This window comes from Aureobasidium subglaciale (assembly GCF_000721755.1).
Source record: "Aureobasidium subglaciale EXF-2481 unplaced genomic scaffold scaffold_15, whole genome shotgun sequence".
In the NCBI taxonomy this organism is placed as follows: domain Eukaryota; kingdom Fungi; phylum Ascomycota; class Dothideomycetes; order Dothideales; family Saccotheciaceae; genus Aureobasidium; species Aureobasidium subglaciale.
Genome location: NW_013566980.1, coordinates 63,077 through 80,758, shown reverse-complemented (window position 1 = coordinate 80,758; position 17,682 = coordinate 63,077). Strand labels below are relative to the sequence as shown.

The 17,682-nt window shown below is 51.7% G+C and overlaps 8 protein-coding genes across 8 annotated transcripts; 4 read left to right on the top strand and 4 right to left on the bottom strand.

Moving 5' to 3' along the window:
- Positions 1-179: 179 nt before the first annotated feature.
- On the top strand, positions 180-1,243 carry AUEXF2481DRAFT_299975 (uncharacterized protein). The gene is made up of 3 exons (XM_013486944.1): positions 180-319; positions 379-632; positions 698-1,243. The coding sequence occupies exons 1-3, from the start codon at positions 280-282 to the stop codon at positions 1,148-1,150; spliced, it is 747 nt and encodes a 248-aa protein (XP_013342398.1). The 5' UTR covers positions 180-279; the 3' UTR covers positions 1,151-1,243.
- A 263-nt stretch (positions 1,244-1,506) lies between these two features.
- On the bottom strand, positions 1,507-3,938 carry AUEXF2481DRAFT_30819 (uncharacterized protein; the record flags this gene model as incomplete). The annotated part of the gene is made up of 2 exons (XM_013486808.1): positions 1,507-2,049; positions 2,103-3,938. The coding sequence occupies 2 exons, from the start codon at positions 3,936-3,938 to the stop codon at positions 1,507-1,509; spliced, it is 2,379 nt and encodes a 792-aa protein (XP_013342262.1).
- A 495-nt stretch (positions 3,939-4,433) lies between these two features.
- On the top strand, positions 4,434-6,028 carry AUEXF2481DRAFT_30818 (uncharacterized protein; the record flags this gene model as incomplete). Its single annotated transcript, XM_013486807.1, has 2 exons — positions 4,434-4,457; positions 4,514-6,028. The coding sequence occupies 2 exons, from the start codon at positions 4,434-4,436 to the stop codon at positions 6,026-6,028; spliced, it is 1,539 nt and encodes a 512-aa protein (XP_013342261.1).
- A 1,148-nt stretch (positions 6,029-7,176) lies between these two features.
- Positions 7,177-9,264, top strand: AUEXF2481DRAFT_6320 (uncharacterized protein; the record flags this gene model as incomplete). Its single annotated transcript, XM_013486733.1, has 2 exons — positions 7,177-9,201; positions 9,253-9,264. The coding sequence occupies 2 exons, from the start codon at positions 7,177-7,179 to the stop codon at positions 9,262-9,264; spliced, it is 2,037 nt and encodes a 678-aa protein (XP_013342187.1).
- Positions 9,265-9,947: 683 nt separating this feature from the next.
- On the top strand, positions 9,948-11,065 carry AUEXF2481DRAFT_67031 (uncharacterized protein; the record flags this gene model as incomplete). Its single annotated transcript, XM_013486913.1, has 3 exons — positions 9,948-10,112; positions 10,187-10,715; positions 10,770-11,065. The coding sequence occupies 3 exons, from the start codon at positions 9,948-9,950 to the stop codon at positions 11,063-11,065; spliced, it is 990 nt and encodes a 329-aa protein (XP_013342367.1).
- Positions 11,066-11,204: 139 nt separating this feature from the next.
- Positions 11,205-11,720, bottom strand: AUEXF2481DRAFT_30815 (uncharacterized protein; the record flags this gene model as incomplete). The annotated part of the gene is made up of 1 exon (XM_013486806.1): positions 11,205-11,720. The coding sequence occupies one exon, from the start codon at positions 11,718-11,720 to the stop codon at positions 11,205-11,207; it is 516 nt and encodes a 171-aa protein (XP_013342260.1).
- Positions 11,721-12,700: 980 nt separating this feature from the next.
- Positions 12,701-14,272, bottom strand: AUEXF2481DRAFT_6318 (uncharacterized protein; the record flags this gene model as incomplete). Its single annotated transcript, XM_013486732.1, has 1 exon — positions 12,701-14,272. One exon carries the CDS (start codon positions 14,270-14,272, stop codon positions 12,701-12,703), a length of 1,572 nt encoding a protein of 523 aa, XP_013342186.1.
- Positions 14,273-15,038: 766 nt separating this feature from the next.
- On the bottom strand, positions 15,039-17,103 carry AUEXF2481DRAFT_30813 (uncharacterized protein; the record flags this gene model as incomplete). Its single annotated transcript, XM_013486805.1, has 2 exons — positions 15,039-17,011; positions 17,061-17,103. 2 exons carry the CDS (start codon positions 17,101-17,103, stop codon positions 15,039-15,041), a joined length of 2,016 nt encoding a protein of 671 aa, XP_013342259.1.
- Positions 17,104-17,682: the final 579 nt, after the last annotated feature.

Sequence of the window (17,682 nt, the reverse complement as noted above, 5' to 3'; positions counted from 1 at the left end):
CGTCACAAGCAACAGCAGCAGCACGCGGGCAATCAAGGTGCTTGGCAGGAGCCGAACACTCGGACCAGGTCATCATCATCCGGCTCCCGCTGCTCAGTGCTTGGGCTTGGGCGTTTGGGGTAGGCGCATTGTCGATTAGCTGGCAACTCAACTTCCAAACAATTCACTACATCTCAACTCCTCGCCGCCGCCCACCCTTCAGCTCACTCTGCAGTATTCATAGACCACTGCCCTCTGTATTACAAACACCACAGCTTGCACCACATCGCGAACACCAACATGGCCGACAAGTTCCCCTCGGTCGAGGACCTCGATTCTGGTACATCCTCGCATCCATAGCCATCTCTGCTCGACTGCCACTAACCTGCCAACTCCAAGGTCTGCTCGGAGACTCCACCAATGACAACAACATCGGCTCATCCTCAATGGCCGAAGACCCTTCAGACTTCCTGGCCCGCGAGCGTGCTCTTCTTGGCGACGATGCCGACCAATTCGCAACTCCCGCCGACAACGCTGCTACTGTTGACGACGACGATGACCTTCTTGGCGGAGGCCAGTCTCACCAGCCCTCTGCTGACCACGACATGGGTGGCTTCGAGTCCAGCTTCCCTGCCATTGACACATCAAACGAGGTCAGCTCTCCTGGTCTTGTTGTTCACCTCCAACAACCATATACTGACACGCATATCAACCGTAGGGAGTAGCACCTGGCGGCACGATTACTGGCTCCACACTACCATACCAACCCAAATCCAACCAAGCCTCATACGAAGACGAATCCGAACCCGACGTCATCCGCGAATGGCGCGAGCGCAGAGACATGGCCCTCCAGCACAGAGACGAGGTCTCGCAGAACAAGAAGGAAGAGACTGTCAAGGCCGCCCACCAAGCCATCGACGACTTTTACGAAAACTACAACAACAAGAAGGACAAGACCGTATCCCAGACCCGCAAGGAGGCAGAGGAGTTCCTCAAGTCGAGAGAGGACACCACTGCTGGAGGTACCAGCTGGGACAGAGTTTCAAAGCTTGTTGATCTCAGTGGCAAGGGTAGCGTTGGTGGTGCTTCAGGCTCGGCAAAGGGCAAGTTCAGAGAGCTGTTGCTTAACCTGCGCAAGGATGAGAAGGCCCCTGGCGCCAGCGGTTACTAAGACAGAGATACCCTTTAATACGCTTACTGGTTTGGCTAGAAAAATTGTAACATTTTGAAACCATGACCTTTTGATTCTTGCAGACATATTCTTGGTAATGCGTCTTGCAAGGAGAGTGATTTATGCGATGTTGCTGTGTCTTCAAATGTAGCTTGACAAAAGCGTTTGAGAATGAAGCTCTATGAGTGGAGTATGCCTTTCGTCTACCTGTCCCATGCATAGTAATAAAACCACAAGCACTGAAGCTCTATCAAGCGAAACAAATAACAAAATCAGACATCTACATGCAGGGGGGTATTCAAGAAAGAAGACTGACGACCAGAAACCGAGAACAATTGGTGTTGAGTTCTTGCTCATCACCCTCTACTCTTCGGCGTCCTCTCAGCAACGGCTTCCGCAGCAGTAATATCCTCACCTCTGTATTTCGTCCCTTGCTCTTCCATCTGATCCTGTCCTTCTACAGCATCGCTATCCTCTAGCGAATGCTCCATTTCCTCCTCCTCACTCACTTCAGGCCCATGAGGACGAGATCTAGGCGGTTCATTGCCCGACATTTGCCACTCCATGAGTTTACTAAACGCTCCTTCCTTCTTCTGGCTGAGTTCGTTATAGGTGCCTGTTTCTGCTACTTTGCCGTCAATTATGCAGATGATCATGTCTGAGCGTTTGATGGTTGAGAGACGATGGGCGATGGAGATTGTGGTGTTGTTGCCCGCGAGGAGGGTGTTTAGGGCTTGGTTTACTAAAGTCTCGGATTCGGCGTCCAAGGCACTGGTTGCCTCGTCGAGAATCAAGATGTCAGGGTTCTTGAGCAAGGCACGAGCGATTGCCAGTCTTTGCTTCTGACCACCAGAGAGTTGTGTGCCTCTTGCACCGACGTGTGTCTCGAGACCCTCGGGCTGTAGAATTGTTTAGCACGATGTTTCAGTAAGTGGAGGAAGACGAGACTTACGAAGTCAGAAATAAATTGGCAATTCGCCTGGCGGGCTGCAGCAATAATCTCGGCACGAGTCGCCAAAGGTCGGCCGTAGGCAATATTTTCAGCAACTGTGCCTGAGAAGAGAACAGGCTCCTGGCCGACGTAACCAATCTTCCGCCTCAACTGCTTGGCATTCATAGTGGTCACATCGCGACCGCCAATGAGAATATGTCCATCAGCGGGTGTGTAGAAGCGCATGATCAGACTGGCTACTGTGGACTTTCCAGCGCCTGATGGAGCGACGATAGCAACGTTGGTGCCCTGCTTGATTGTAAAGTCCAACTCATTGAAGATGGGCACTGCAGGGCGTGTCGGATAAGCGAAGTTGACATTCTTGAAGACAATGTCGCCTCTGGCACTCTCGACGGGTTCGCCCTTGGTAGGGCTAATGGTGGGCTCGCGGTCCTGTAGCTCGAACAGACGCGAGGCGGCTCCCACACCCTTCATCAGTTCGGAGTAGAAGCCTGAGAGACCGAATAACGACGATCCAGCATATGCTGTGTACATGAGGAAACTGGACAGGTCACCAACACTGATTGCTCCAGTCTTGACCATGCCACCTCCAAAGTACAAGAGCGCTAGGAAAGTCATGTTGCCCATGAATCCAGAGGAACTGAAGAATACAGCACTGATCAGAGCCTCCTTCTTTCCGAGCTCGAAAATCTTACGGACTTGAGTATTGTAACGGTGCACTTCCTGTTGCTCGCCCGCAAAGGCTTGTGACGTGCGTACGTTTCCTAGACGCTCTTCGGCAATCTTGGTCAAAGTTCCGAGGTTCTTTTGAATACGTCTCGAAAGGGTACGAATGGTACGACCGTAGAAGAAAGCCCCAATTGCGACGGGGGGGAACATGAGAGCCAGAATACCTGTCAACTTGAGACTGACATAGCCCATGAGGCCAAAACCGGCAACGGCGGACACCAGAGATCGAAGACCATCGGAAACGTTTTGAGTGATACTCTTGCCAACAATAATGGTGTCTGAACCAAGACGTGAGATCAGGTCACCCACTCGGTTTGCGTCGAAGAATTCGGCATTCTGAATAAAAGTACGTCTGAAAAGTTGAGAACGCAGCCTGGTGACAATACGTTCACCCACGATGCGCAAAATGATGATGCGACCATAGTTGGCAGCTGCGCCAATGGACAGGATGGTACCGAGAGCAATGTAAAAGACAGGCATTGTCAAGCCGAAGAGCAGATCCTCGCCATCGCCTTCAGAAGGCTTCGTGGCAGCGTCCAGAATCTTACCAATAGAGAACGGTAGAGACATTGAAATGGATGACGAAACAAGGAGGAACAGGAAGGCCCAAGAGAGGACCTTGAGCTCAGGACGAGCAATCTTGAGCAGTCTCCAGATTTCATTCTGACCACCAGTCTTGCCAGTACCATCCTTGCTCAGCTTGGCGGATAGATTGAGCTGAGCAGCACTCTTTGCCTTTTCAGACGGCTTGAAAGATTGGTCGTCGGCGGCATCATCATCCTCGGGATCCGACTGGTGTTTGATCTCATCACGGTACGACCGAGCGGCCTCTTGAGACTTTGCGACGATGACGGAGTGTGTGAATGGACGTTTCAATGCCAGCGTGATAGTAGAGTTGGTGACCGAGTATGATGAGGGACGCGACAGGGGAGTCAAGCCAGCGCATGAGAGACCGAGAGGGTGTGAGGGTTTAGGTAGCGGTTGAAAGGCTTGCGTTGTCAAGAGACGGCTCTGTCTAGCTGGGGCGAGAGCGGATCTGGATAGCACAGATAATAGAGTGGACGAGTCCCTTGATGCTCTTGAGCAGAGCCATTGCCGAGGGTGCATGACTGGCCGGGGCTCCAAGGGCGAAGGGTGGTGGAAGCGGCAGCGGCAGCGGGAGCGGACAGGGACGCGGGCGGGCGAAGGAGGTCGGGGAGGTCGTCTACCGCAGCAAGTCGACAGTCTGGACAGTAATGGGCATGCTTGTCACCGAGAGGGGAGTGGACGAGGATGCGACATGGAGCTTCGGTTGCTTGCACCGGTCGTGTCTAGACGTCCAGCCGTCTTTGACTTGCACCAAGCGACAACGCTTGCGCTTGCCGGCCAACGTCATCACCACGGGCCGATGCGCAAGCTTGGGGCGGGCCTTTCTAATTGCTTCTACGAAACAAGCCAAACACCACCGCTTTCGAGACAAGAGCCTGACAAGACTCGGTTGTAAATAACCACTTCCTTTTCTAGTACGACATTCTCGCTGTCTGTCAATAGCCAGGCTTCTTCCTCCACCAATCCATTCTCAGAGAAACAGCAGAGAAGCTTGTCCTCAACAGCCCCGCAGTCATGCCCGTTGACTACAGCAAATGGGTAGCTTTCCCCCTGTAGACTCCTCTTGTTGATCTGAGCTAACCACCGCTCTCCAGGATGCTCTCGAGCTATCGGACGACTCCGACATTGAAGTCCATCCCAATGTCGACAAGCGCTCCTTCATCCGTGCAAAGCAAAATCAGATCCATCAACAGCGTGTCGATCGCAAACATCAAATCGAGACGCTCAAATATGAGAAGATCATCAACGATGGCCTGATCAACCGCATAGACAACCTGCTAGAAGCACTCCAGTCACTCAGACAAGAAGCTGAACAGGCCCAATCAGGCTTCGAGCGCTACATCTTCCAGGCTCTCATCAAGAGCACCGGCTCTCCTGACAAGGACACCCCTCCACCCCCACCTGGCGGTGTCCATGCAAATGTCCAGGATCCTCCGAGATACAGCAAGATGATGGCTGCCTTGGTAGACCAAGTCAAGCAGGCCGTCGACGAAGCCAAGCCCGCCCCGTCGGCTTACTTTGGTGCCTTCATGACCGAAGTCACCTCGCACAAGACAAAGATTGAGGATTTGCAAGTGCAGCTGCTGGAAAAGCTTGCCGAACTAGAAAAGGAGGAAGGTTCCAAGATCACCAGCGAGAACATCCGAACTGGCTTCGACAGCTCTCACGTCTCAAAGTCCTCTACCAAGCCTGGCGCCAGCAAGCCTTCACCTGGTCCTGAACTGCTCAACCCTACACGCCCCTCTATCCAACATGCCGACAGCGGTCAGTCGTCTGGTGCTGACGCCGATATTGAGGACGAGTCAATTGTGACAAGGCCCACCGCTGGTCTGGACAGCGACGACGAAGACATGCAGGCCTCACCACTGGCTCAAAAATTTGCTAAGATTAGATACGGTGACTACCGCACTTCTCTAGATTTCATTTCGAACAACCCCTCGGTCATGGGCGAAAAAGAGACGGATGGACTGCTGGTGGAGGCTTTCAACGCCCAGAGTGATGGCAAGGACGATTATGCAAGGCAATGTGTTCACCAAGCTCTCTTGCTACAATACTGTAGGCAACTGGGTCGCGACGGTGTGCAACTGTTCTTCAAACGCGTCACCACACAGGGTCACCAGGCGCAGAAGCTGTTTATGGATGATGTCAATTCGACCTACGCTAGGATCAGATCTCGCACAAGAGAGCTTGCTGAGCAACGCAAGCGCGACGAGGCGGATGGCACCGGTGGTGTCGAGCAAATCCAACTACACGCAGTTGACCCGAACACTACCATCAACATTGTTGTGCCGCCTGCTGATTCGATGGATGAAGATGCCAAGGAGGCTCGCGCGATATTCGAGACTTTCCCTCCCGGCTTGCAACGCGCTCTCGAGAGTGGCAGCTTGGATAGAGTCAACGAGGTCTTGGGCAAAATGAGCGTCGACGAGGCTGAGCAGGTTGTAGCACAACTCGGTGAGGGGGGCATGTTGAGTCTGGAGGAGGGTGTGATCGACGCAACGACTGAGGAAGGCAGAAAGCAGATGGAAGAGATTGAGCGGTCTGGCCAGTGGCCTGGCGACCAAGGCGGTCGCGTGATTGAAGAGACTGAGGATCCAGGCATGGATTAAAAACACAATATCTCGCCTAAGGAAAGACTCAGGCGTCAACAATTTGGCCAGCGGCATTGTTCGCTCGTGCCATTCTGCTCATTAATCAGACAGTGTGGATCACTGTGCACCGCGCATGGGATGTTATGTGCAAGTAAGGATCGAGCAGAATATCTATTCACCAAACACTTGATGTCGTGATCAGGGAAAGCTCGTACGATTTTGATGATCGAGGTAGCCGAATATCTTACCGAGAGCACCTAGCACGCAATATTGATAAATCGTCAGATGGTACGAATAACAAAATGCAAGCATTTACTGAGTACAAGCATGCTGACTCTGTAGATATCACGCAAAGGGTGATACATATCAAATGTTCTGACTGAAGCGTCGACCAAACACGAGAGTTTGCAACGGCACATCTATGACCAGCCGAGGTCGACAACCAGGTTAGCGGATTGCGGCAGACACTGATCGGAGGCAAAAATTCAGCCTCAAGTCCAAGTTTGGAAATTCCAAGCAACAATAGGAAGAGAGATTGAGGATGGATTCTTATTCACAAACCAGATATAAAATACCACAGCCGCCGAAAAATATGTCCAATGCGAAGCTGTCAAGGTACGAGTCAAGGGACATCTTATCAATCGCGAGGATCGTTTTTCGAAATCGGTTTGGTGGGCGAAGTGTGACGCTGAAGGCTGAACGCAGGGGCCGGCGGCCGGGGCGGATTAAGTGGAGGCATTTGCCATGTTGAAAGCCGTGGGTGGACCACGCAGCACCTTCTGTGAGTGCTTTCCCACCTTCCCTTGAACTTTTGCTCCTTCCAACCCGCTTTCAACCGCACCAGACTCTCCAAATCTAATACTTGCTGCTGCAATTGCATGCGGTCTTTGATCAATACGACCCTAACAACTCTCGTCCAAGTGATTCCGCGCACTGCTCAAAGAGGGCTCTTTTGCAGGAAGGCGCTCCCATATCCTTTATCCTTATCTGATCGATCTTCTCGTGGTGAGTTTCCACATATCAACGCCCCGCCATCGGCTATGACGAATTGTCGACTTTTGCCCTCTGCACGTCGCCATCGCGTCTTCAAATCGCTAATACACATCTTTGCAGTGACAATCACACACCTCGCTAGCATGCGTCGCCATTCACTGTCATCGTTCACCATGACGACACATACGCACAAGCACATTCCCACATCGGCCACATCACATCCTGACAACCCGATACCAATGGAGCCCATCGCCATCCCACAAGGCACTATGTCGCCGTCTAAGAGATCTGTCCATTCACAATCACAATCACCACGTTCGTCTGGCGACTCTCTCAGCGAGTCAATGGCTTGGTCTGAGGGAACTCTCGAATCAGAGGTCTCGACGCCCTCGACCGAATTGCAAGACCAATTCGATATCATGACGCCAAAGAACAAGAAGACCTCGGGTGAGAAAGAGGGCACCAAGCGTCGCGCCTCAACACATGTCATCACATCGTCAGCCGACCAAATTCGCAAATTACTCGGAACTGGAGAGACTGGTACCAAGTTTTTGCAGAACTACTGCTGTGGACCTGACTGCTGCAAACTCAAGATTCTCCCTCCGGACACAACCCGTCCCGGTTTTATCCCTGTTGTGGTCCCTGACAACGACGCCTACCGAGGTCTCAATCTAAACATCAACGCATTGACTCTTGACACCGGTCTGAGCGATCTTGTGGAGCTACCCAAGCCTAAAATCTCCCTAGAGCCAGTCTCCAAGGATGAGGCTGCTGACCACCACAGCACTGTCGACGTCCATCCCCCTACCTTTGTTCAGCCCCATCCTCCTTACGATGTCTACTCCGCACCGGTTTTCCACGCTCGCCAACTCACCAACGAAGGTGCAGAGAAGCGTACCGTGCACTTCGATATTGACATCACGGATTACCCTAAGGAAGGAGACATCGATTTCAAGGTCGGCGGCGCTGTAGGTATCTGTCCTCCAAATGACGCTTCATCCGTCGACACCATCTTCAACCATATCGGAACCCCTAAATTCGTGCGAGACAAGCCCGTCGTACTTAAGACAGAAGGAGGACGATGGCCTACAATCTGGGGCGATGAGAAGCCTCGTGAGCTGCTGACCACACGCAGAGAGCTTCTGACATGGTGTGTTGATATCGCATCATCTGCACCTACCAAGCAGCTCTTCCGTGTTCTGGCCGAATATGCAGACGCAAAGAATGAGCGCAAGATTCTGGAATATATGTGCAGTGCTCAAGGACAAGGCGCTTTCTGCGATCTTCGCATCGGTCCGAGCATCACTCTTATTCAGCTTCTCGAAGCCTTCCCTTCATCGAGACCGCCATTCGAGATGCTTGTCAGCTGCTTGAATCAGTTGATGCCTCGCTTCTACTCTTTGTCCAACGATCCACACGTATCTTCAGACAGAGAAGGCCTTGCAGGCAGACGTATTATCGAGATCGCAGTCACTGTTCACGAAAATCCCAGCTGGGGTGGAAATATGCGAACTGGAGTCGGATCTGGTTACCTAGAGCGTGTTGCCCGATACTTTATCGATGCCGAGAAGAATGCAAAGCAGTCGGGTGGTGAACTTGAGATGCCCAGTGTACGCATTCCCATGTTCCGTGGTCTGATGGCAAACCCCCTCTCAAAGAAGTTTGACTCGGATGGCCCGATGATCATGATTGGCGCTGGAGTTGGTATGGCACCCTTCCGAGGCTTCATCCTCAACCGTCTCCGCAACTCGAAGTGCGCCAACAAGATCTGGCTCATCCAGGGTGTGCGCGACTCGACCTTGGACGAAATCTACTCTGGAGAATTGGGTGACCACGAACAACAGATCAAGAGAGTTGTACAGTCTCGTGCCAAACTTCCGCCGGTTGATCAAAGTGATGATGGTGTGGTCGACATCCAGCCAAAGAAGGGCGGTGAAGTCACCGGCAAGGTTGTCTCAGACTCTCAAGCGAACAAGGTAGCCAAGTACGTCCAGGATGAAGTCCGTCTGCAGGCAGACATCGTCTGGTATGTCATCAATGCTCTTGATGGCCGCATCTTTGTATGTGGAAGCTCGAGAGGCATGGGCGAAGGTGTAGAGGAAGCTCTTATCGACGTGGCTATGGACAAGGGCACCCTTAACTTCGAGGAAGCCAAGGACTTCTGGGCGCAGAAGAGGGACGATGGTCAATATGTTGCAGTAAGTTTTTATCAGTCATCGTCAGACCTCCACACATTCTAACAGAAGCAGGAAACCTGGTAGACACCGATTGTACTCGCATACTCGACAGGTTGGATTTTGTTACAACCGTGAAGCTCTTGGAACTTTTAGGCCTTCCAGACTTCTATTCCCAATCAGCACTAAGTGTTGGATTCTGATTTTGATTGATAGCGTTTTTGTAATTCTTTGTGTTACCATTGTCACAACTCGAGGATGCACCCAGACCATCGATCTTGGCTACTGAACCAGTCGACTTGGGTGGCATTTCGCTGTATTTACTACTGCATGGAAAATGGCTTGACCAGCCAGGACGAGAGAGTCAGATATGGAATTCGACATCAGCGGCTTTACCACAGAATCCGTTCTTATATAAGAAGATGATATACTCAGCCATGTTTTCACTAGTTGTTGAGTCGCCCTACAATCTCCCAAGAGTCGATCAGACCACAGAAGAAGTGTTTCCCGTCGAAAGCCTCAACCGCTTTCTAGAGCCAGAGGGCCGCAGCCATACTGGTGTGCCGACCTTGTGTGACAGACGGACTTATGCTGAATCGCAGGAGATACGAGGACGTAGCGGACTTAGGATGGTCGCGTCTCAGGATTTCGGCCGAAGCGTCATAACCATCGAGATAGATAAATAGGGCAGCTCGACTCACTGGATTGAAGCATTCATTCGAGATCAAGCACACTTTACAATACACAGCAATCACAAACCAAAAGTAAACATGGTCAAGACACTTCCCTTTGGCTCCTCGGGCATTGAGGTCAACAACCCTGGTTTCGGTGCCATGGGTTTGTCTTTTGGTCTAGGTACCAACTTGACACCCGAGCAAGCCGAGCCTGTCCTTCTCAAGGCTATTGAGCTTGGTTGCACATTCTGGGACACTGCTGTGAGTCTTTCCTCTCCGAAACTTGTCAAGGAAAATAAAGAGTACAAAAAGCTAATCCACGAAAAAAAAACCAGGTCGTCTACGCAGCAGGCATCAACGAACAACTCCTTGGCGACTTCATCCGCAAGCACGACGTCCGCTCCAAAGTCTTCATTGCCTCCAAGTGTGGTTTCGCGGTGTTTGAAAAAGCAGGCGTCACAAACTCTGCCGAACACATCAAGAAATACATTGATGGCACCATCGAACGCCTAGGCTTTGCACCTGACCTCTACTACCTGCACCGTATCGACCCCGACACACCTTTGGAAGAATCCATTCCTGCTCTGGATGAGATCCGCAAAGCTGGCAAGACGAAATACATCGGTCTTTCGGAGTGCTCGGCAAAGACTTTGAGGAAGGCTAATAGCATCGCGAAGATCGATGCTGTGCAAGCTGAATACTCGGCTTTTGAGACTGTGCATGAGACTGATGGACTTATTGAAGCTACGAGAGAGTTGGGTGTCGCTTATGTAGCGTACAGTCCTTTGGGTCATGGATGGTTGGTCGATGATTTCCCATTCAAGACTCCTGATGACTTTGCTCCTGATGATTTCCGTCGTTCTTGTAAGTCTCGTTGCTAACTTTGCTTTGGAGATTCATGACTAACTTGTATCTCAGCTCCCAAATTCCAGGGTGAAAACTTCTACAAGAACAGAGCTATTGTTGAGGAAATCAAGAAGTTGGCTGAGAAGAAGGGCTGCAGTATCACACAGATTGCTCTTGCCTGGGTAGCTGCTCAGGGCTTCATCGCCATCCCTGGTACCACCAAGTCTCACCGTCTGGAAGAAAATTGGGCATCCAGAGATGTCGAATTGAATGAGGAAGAGAAGGCTGAGATGAGAAAGATTGTCGATAGTGCAAAGCCTCATGGAAACAGATACAGCGAGGCTAATCAGAAGCTGGTCGGACACTAGAGCAGAAGGTAGCAGAAGGAAAGCAGATATGTGGAAATTGATAACAATAAAATATGAACATGAGAAAGTAAATTGTTCCAGCCGTGGTATCTCCAATAGGTCCATGCTATCTCTCCAGATTTCCGTGTCAATGATGTTTCTAGATCATGGCAGCAGCAACAAGGCCGCCAGCGGCAAAGGTAACGGCGTTGGAGAGCCAAGAATCGACGTGGCCTGCAGCGGCGCCCGAAGAAGTAGCAGTGCTTGCGTCGCCGCTCTGAGAGCCCGAAGCAGTAGATGAAGAGCTGGAAGTCTTGCTTCCACTCGCCATTGACGAAGTAGCTGACGCGGCGCCCGATGAGACCGTCGCGCCACGACTGAGCGAGGTAGGTGTTGAGGCGGCCGAGCAGGTGCCGGCGGTGTTTTGAGCGCAACAGGCTTCGTTGCCAGAGCTATCTTGACCACAGTAGCTGCCACTGGCGCAGAGTCCAGATGAGCAGCAGACGAACTCGCTGCTATCGTAGCAGACTCCGTTGCATGTTGACTGGCCAGCAGCACAGGATGGAGCGGCGGAAGAGGTCGAGATTGTCATGCTGCCGCTTGCGCTAGCAGACATTGGAGTGGTGCTTTGTGCGACAGCAAAGGCTGCGAGAGCTGTGACGAGAACGAAACGCATCTTGATTGGCGTGAAGAGGAATTTGAGGTGATTCAGGCTTGAGGCGAGAGATGTAAAGGGGTACGCGCTGGAGGAAGGGTGCGAGAATATGGAAGTACGTTGAACGGATGTGGCAGAGAGATGTGACGGAAGAAAAATTGACCTACGGCATTCGACGATTATGTAGCTGCTCGTCCATTGTGTGGCAGTGCCCTTTCACGAGTAAGACGAGGCCTGCCAAGTTGGTACCTGACAGGATTGCAGGGATGCATGATGATCGTCATGTCGCAGATATTTTGAGTGTTTCGGTGACAGGTCGCCTTATCGCCGTTGCTATCGTGCCGCGTGGCTCGACGACTCAGCCCTGTCTGTGTGTGCGTACACCCCGTCACGCTAAGGTAAGGTACTCCGGCCAGCGACGTCAAGTCTTTCTTGTTGGTAATTGTTCTTCCGTCCTCCTGCTCGTCGAGTGTAGACAGAGACATTGGAGCTCGAGATCGTTGCTTCCACTGCGAGATTCAATACAGTCTAGTGGCTGGTTCATACTTGACGTGATGGATAATTGATCGTGCCGAATGTGGCCTCCCTCTGTGCGAAGCACTGTCACACTTGTAGCTATCTCAAGGCAAAGACATTTTCGAATCTGGAGCGACGGCACTGAGATATATCTTGTGAACGACTTTTTACGTTGAATCCTTCTATACGAGATGTAATTACGCATTGCTTCAGCTCGTTGTCGCCCTGCTCTGATCATCAGGAGTACAAAATCACTGTCGCGGTTCTAGCTGGCCTTGATGCACAGTAATTTCTTAACGTGTAGCGATGTCATCGAGAAACCTCTTTCCATCGATTCTCTGCGCTAGTTTCAACAACATGGTTCATGACTGTGTCTTTCCACAACTGCAAGACTGCTACAACCCACAAGTCAACTCCGTCGTCCCTCGGCTGTTCTTTTTCACCTGCACAACGCGCCCGACTCCAAATGCAATCCTCGACTACTCTTACCAGATAGGCTGTGTCAAAAGCCACTCTTCCATAAGCTTGACACGTTCAGGATCAGTCAATGGCACAGACTCGAAGCCATCACCGAGACGCTGGGTAACTTCCTCATTGCTACTCTCACGCCACTCAGTAAGCCCCTGACCATTTGGGTTTCCAGTCTTGATAAAGTTGACCCAATAAGCATTCATTGTAGCAGCAATCTCATAATCCTTGTCAGTCCAAGGAGAATCAGTACCATAAAGGTTGTTGAGGACGTAGTTGATCTCAGACTCGTGATACGCGCCTTGAGTTTGACCAGGAGGTGCATGGTCCCAGATGTAAGTATAGACAGGGCTTTTGGCTGCTTGCTTCCATTTCCTGGCCCAAAGCCATGTACCAATGATTGAACGGTCGGTAAATTGTGCGTTTTCGCTTGCGGAGGCTTGAGAAGCATTGTTAGCTGGGTAGAGCTCCAGGAACTTGTCGATCCATTCGCCAGAGTAAGTTGCGTTGAGGTCAGCAAGATATTCAGCGATGGTGATGTTAAGACCATAAGTGGCACCACTTTCATCGCGAGTGTTACCGGTAATGATGGGCACGTCATTTGCAGCACCCTTCAGCAGCGTGTCTTCGTAAGTGTTGGGCAGTGCATAGTGATCCAGGGTGGCCGTAAAAGTCCAGCTCGATGAGGTGGGAGGAAAGTCCGAGTCAACAAATGCCGTGTAGTTCATATTGCGAGCGGCGGCGATGGTAGAAGCATTCTTGTCAGCAAGATAGTCCACACCTTGACCGAGAGCGAAAGTGAGGTTGCGGTAATTCTCAGCAAGAGTTTCGCAAAGAGGGTCGTGAGGGTCGCGGACACCACTCTCGATGATGGCACCAACAATGAGACCTTTTGTCAATGGACTGTTTAGGATATGTTGTGTCGCAGCAGATCCGGCAGATTGACCCATGACAGTAATGTGGTCGGGATCACCACCGAATGCTTCAATATTCTCCTTGATCCACTTCAGAGCGGCAAACTGATCGAGCATACCATAATTTCCGGAGCTGTTGAACCCAACGGTATCAACGCGCTCTTGAGAGAGCTCAGGATGAGCTAACCAACCTAGAGCGCCAGTTCTATAGTTGTAGTTGACATAGACAATGCCAGCATCGGCCATTCCGGAACCGTCAAAAAGCGAGTCTGCGGCAGTCGAATAAGCTGGGTAACTCCACATGACAACGGGGCGCTTCTGCTTGGTGGAGGTAGCCGAAGTCCAGATGTTGAGGTTCAAACAGTCTTCGGAGATGGTGTAGCCCGGACTGGATGAGGTGGAAGGGCAAATGTCGCCATAGCTCTTTGCGTAGAGGGTTGTATTCCAGTTGGGGGCAGGCTTGGGAGCTGCCCATCTGTTCTTTCCAGCAGTCGAGGCAGCATATGGAATGCCTTTCCAGACAGTGATATCCTTCCAATTGGTAAGATTGCCACTGGGGGTCGAGTTGAATGCAGGGTAGCCTTGAACTTGTCCGAAATTGGTAGTAATGACATCCTCGTACAAGGCTGCATTCGCAGCGCCTGCCATCAGGCCGAGAGCAAGATGGTTTTTCATTGAGCCGATGAACAAAGCGTGTTGATTGATGTAGAAACAAAGAGGTGCGAATGTAGAGGTGATGATGCCAGTGGTACTGGGGTGTGATTTCGAGAAACTAAGTGAAAGGCGGTTACCTCTTTATATCTACGATATCGTCAATGCTCTGACTACTCTCATCAACCGAAACCGATCCACGTTGCTGACGACTGCAAGTGCATTCTACTCAAGGATAAGGCCTGAGCATGGTGATCGCAGGCCATTTGGAGATGCAAGCCGACAGATCTCAAAGCACTGTGGCTGCAGCTGACGACTGCTCATGATGCTACTGCCAAGAAAGGCATGGAGGTTGGTAGCACGGTTCGCGTTGAAGCAGCCAGCATTTCGAAGATAATGTTGGTGGAACAGAAATCTTGAAGATATCACGGGGCTGTAGTTATAGCGTCTGTCTTCTGATTCGCCTGTTCGCTTGAACGGGTAGGAACGGCTAGTGTTGCCCTAGAACAACATCTGAATCGATTTGCTCGGCTTTGAGGTGCGTAACAACAACGTTCGACTGCGTCCTCTCCTATGCCAAGATCTGTCGCGGAGTCAAGCGTAGAATTGCAAAATATCCTTTGCAATCAACAATATCACACTTGAAAAGCCGCTGCCGTCGACGTGACGAAGAATGGCGGTGCTTGCGGGATGGCTCCGTGCAATTCGTCAACGAATCACAGGACGAGTCAGAACTCGAGAGTTTGAAAGACCGTGTTTTCGGGATGAGCAGGTAGATAGATAGCAGCATCTACGAACCTCCACTCATGGCCTTGAAGCGTGCTTCTGCAGCTCTTGCTCTACGCTCTCGCTCAAGCTTCATGCGCATCTCTGGTGTCATGCCCCTAGCCTCTTCTTCACGCTTCTCTTGTGCCGTCTTCTCAGGCAGTACCTGCGCCAGTGTCTTGCCCTTGCCAAACTTCTTCTCTTTGCCCTGCTCTTCTCTGATCTTATCTTCGTTGCGTAGCCTTTCGGTCTCGGTCTTTCGCCTTTGCTGTTCTGCTGCATCTTCTGCTGCCTTTTCGGCCTTCTCCCGTTGCACACGAACGTCGTAATCTGCTTTCGATAGGGCGGCGGGAACACCTGCAGAGTCCCAGTCAAAGGCGCTTTCACCCAGCTCTGAGCGAGCCAAACGGAACGAGTCACGAGTTGCGCGATCGCCTGCAATCTCGAAAGCAGTCTTCCCTTCTGCTGACTTGACTGTCGGATCGGCCTTTACTTTCAATAGTAATGATGATATGAGGGCGGGTGCATTGAGCGATGCGGCGAGATGCAAAGGCGTAGGAGCGTGGTGGTTTTGTGGGTTGTCTTTCGGGAAGAAGGTGAAATTGGGCGAGAGGTTGTTGGATGTGATATAAGAGACGAGAGCGGGAGCTTTTGAGCGACGGACGAGGGCTTGTAGTTGAGTTGTATGCAGGGTGGCTTCCTCCTCCTCTTTACTCGGCTTGACAGGCTTCGGTGTAGCAGGTTTGGCAGCAGCTTTTGCTTCGGCAGCTTGGCGGGCAGCTTCCTCCTCTTGGGCTTTGCGTGCAATTGCGGCTTCATCGATGGTTGATACCTTGACTCTTGTGAGCTCGACGAAGGAACGCATGAGTTCAGCCTGGGTTGCACGGCGAGTCGCAAATGGGAAGCCTCTGATCCTTGGGTCTCTGGATTTCAAGACCTGGTCTTCGTAAGGACCGAACAATGTGCGACGATTTGTTGTGCCAGTGGCGCGGACGAAGACAAGTTCGCTGCTGTCGATCCAGACCTTCCAGTCGTGCAGCAATTGACGCACTTCTGCAATCAGAGCAGCCTCATTGTAACGACGGATACCAGCGCCGGCCGAGTGAGCAGCACCTTTGGCACTATCGTTGGCCGATTGAGAACCACCCTGCTTACGACGAGTCGTGTAGCGATGGAAGGTCTTGTGTGCGAGCACGGTCGCGGTGCGATCCTCAACACCAGCCTTCTTTGTCATCTTTGGCGTCAGAGACACAACCATTGCGGCAAAATGACCACCTCCAATCATGCACAGGAAATAATGCGGCCCGGCGGCGGACGTGTCTGGTTGGAGAGAACGAGGGAGTGGGACGCCGCCAGACTCTTCAGTAGGGGCCGATGTTGGTTGTGTCGGCGGAGGCTTGGGAGAGAGCTGCTTGTCCTTGATGGTCTGCAGGATGGTCGTGGGGTCTCCAACTTGGATGGCAGGAGGAAGAAGGGTTCGGTAGACACCAAGGGCGACATTCGAAGGCAGCTTGGAAGAAGAGAACCACAAGAGCGGCGGCTTGCCTGCGCCCACCTTTACCTTTGTCGTTGTAAAGGCGTCGAAGTCCGCATCTGCTATGTTTGCCTGCTTCTTGAGGAGGGCGCTCAAGGTTGTGTCTTTCTTGCCGCCGTCGTCGCTGCTGGCCGAGTCGTCGCTGTCACTGCCCGAGATGCTCTCATCCAAGTCTCCAACTAGCTTCTCAAAGTCATTCTCTCCCACAGCCTTCAGTCCACGCATCTTCTGTTTCATGTTGTATCCGTGCAGGTCACTGCGCACATGGCTCCTCTGCTCTTGCACACTGGGAAACGACAGTCCGCAGAGTCCACATGACGTGGCCGACGATGGGCCATCTTCGTTCTCACCTCTTCTGCCGGAGCTCGTAGCTGTTGAGTCGGCATCATCGGGTACTGAGACAGCAGCATTGTTTTGTGCCTTGAGTTCGAGCGTCGTAAGAAGTTCTTGCGGAAGATCGAAAACTGCTTCGGCGTTAGTACGAATGTGAGAGCCTGCGCTTTAAATACCTACCATACAGTGGGCGCTGAAGGAGTGGCTCCGTAGTTTGTGACATTTTGCGACAAGGTTTGTGTATATTGCAGTGAGGAATACTGACGCGCTGTCGGAAAGTCGTTTTGGATTATGCAGACGTCATCGCTTGTCTGCTCCTCACTGCCGGGGCAACCCTGCTTGTCATATTCCTTCTCATGATTCTACCCCCTGATGGTTCTCGATCTCCAATTCACAGAATCATGGCTTCGCTCTGCCATTATTGCGCTACAATCAGAGCATCTCTGCAACAGCTTCAACGCCGAAGACTTCCAACAGATGGCATCGCAAACTCTCAAGTCGCAACAATCGCATCACGAGAATGTTGCCATAGAGGTAGACTTCTTGTCCGAGCTTGGACGCACGAAGTCAGTTGAGGAGATGCATGAGACGAGAGAAAAGGCCATCAAGGAGAAGAAGGAGTCGAGTTACTTCGGCTTCAGAATTACAAGACCGCAGGCGATGCCCAGGAAGGTCAGAAGGGTCAACTCTTGGGAGAGGCAGGATGATGCTTACGGAGGATTAATGTGAATGAGCTACGAGCATCGCCGTCACCGATGGGCAGGTGGAAAGTGCGGGATGAATATGCGGGGTTGGTGGTTGC